The following is a 1,649-nucleotide window of genomic DNA, read 5'->3' on the forward strand; positions in this document are numbered from 1 at the left end:
ATAACAGAGCTGCAGTGGGACTTTTACCCACTGAGAAGTGGGCTTTTTATCCATGAAAGCTTATGCCCAAATAAATCTGTTAGTCTTTAAGGTGCCACCAGACTCCTTGTTGTTTTTGTGAATACAGACTAACACGGCTACCCCTCCAATACTTAGAACTGCAGTAGTCAGTCAATTCAAAGTGTCTTTCAGGGCGGATGCAGGAGGCAGCCCCTGGGTTTTTTAGGTTAAAAGCCAATTCAGCCCCCGAAACCATACAGGGTGCGCCCCTGGCATTTCAGGGCATACATTTGGTTAAGAAGCATACACCACATCCATTGCCGTCACCGTCTTCCGCTTGGCGTGCTCGGTATAGGTCACCCCATCGCAGATCACGTTCTCCAGGAAAACCTTCAGCACCCCACGGGTCTCTTCGTAGATCAGCCTCGAGATGTGCTTCACCCCACCGTGGCGAGCCAAGCGGCGGATCGCCGGCTTCATAATACCCTGGATGTTGTCTTGCAAGACCTTACGGTGCCTCTTAGCACCTCCTTTACCCAGCCCCTTTCCGCCCTTGCCAAGACCAGACATTTTGCAAGCAGATAGCTGGTTTCAGTTTAGAATCTCTGGCCCTTCTGAGTTCACACAGACAAAAAGAGGCAGTTTCTTCTTGTCAGGAGTTTTATTCCGGGCACTCAGAGTTCAAGATAACAATGGGACAAGTTCACCTGCATGTCTCCTCTTCCTGGGTATGAGGGGAGCAATCAACAAAGTCTTTTGTCTTCTGATGTTCCATAATGGTTTGGCTGGTGTTCATGGGCCTTCTTTTGTTGGGCAGGAGAGAACGCCCTGGGGCAAACTAGTATTTCACACTTGTAATGCATCCCTCCTGACTGTGGGCATGTAGTTTCAGAACAGACAAATATTACCTTATAAACATGGGATATAGCAATTAAAAGTGAGATTAATACCTGCCGAAACAAGCATTTCATAGTGTTTGTCTTCACTAAGCCGCGTTGATTTAAGGGGTTTGGTTAAGAAGCACTAAGTGGACGGGAGAGCGTCTCCCATCGACAGACTTAACGCAGTGTCTGCACTGTGCTATTAAGTTACATTAAGTTACGTAACTTAGATTGACTTAAAGTGTTAGTGTAGACAAGGCCTAGAGAGTCTAAACACATTCTTAAAGGAGTAAAACCTATTTTGAGCAAAACTAACCTACAGGTGACCTGTCTGGTCTGCAGCTACAAGGCTGTCAGTTCTTAGCTAATGCCTGCAGCCTGGGCAAGAGTGGCATCTGGGCTGCCAGCATCACACGAGAAATCCAGCAGTGTTCAACCGAAGTAAAGCAGTTGTGAATCAGGTCCAATTTTTTTTTTTTTTTTTAAAGACTTAAAAAGGGACTAAATGAGGCAGAGTATTTTCTAAATCTTTTCTGCAGTAGTCCAAAATCCTACAATAGTTCCAGAGCATCATCCATCTGGCAGCTTCTGACAACACGTTTTTGTTTCTGTTTTTTAAGTGAATTTAATCTAATGCTCACTGTTTTATTTGGCAAGAGATCACTAGCTCTTTTAAACTCTTTTGATTCCCGGCCTATGCAAATACTTAAGCTGGCAAAGGCCCTCAAAGCGTTAATCAGCCAGGGCCCTTCTTTTCTTCAATTTGTT

General features: G+C 45.0%; 1 protein-coding gene across 1 annotated transcript; it reads right to left on the reverse strand.

Annotated features, from left to right (window-relative positions):
* Positions 1-294: 294 nt before the first annotated feature.
* On the reverse strand, positions 295-570 carry LOC117881667 (histone H4 type VIII-like). The gene has a single exon (XM_034779219.1). The coding sequence runs from the start codon at positions 568-570 to the stop codon at positions 295-297; it is 276 nt and encodes a 91-aa protein (XP_034635110.1).
* Positions 571-1,649: the final 1,079 nt, after the last annotated feature.

The sequence above is a fragment of the Trachemys scripta genome, chromosome 8 (assembly GCF_013100865.1).
Source record: "Trachemys scripta elegans isolate TJP31775 chromosome 8, CAS_Tse_1.0, whole genome shotgun sequence".
Taxonomy (NCBI): Eukaryota; Metazoa; Chordata; order Testudines; family Emydidae; genus Trachemys; species Trachemys scripta.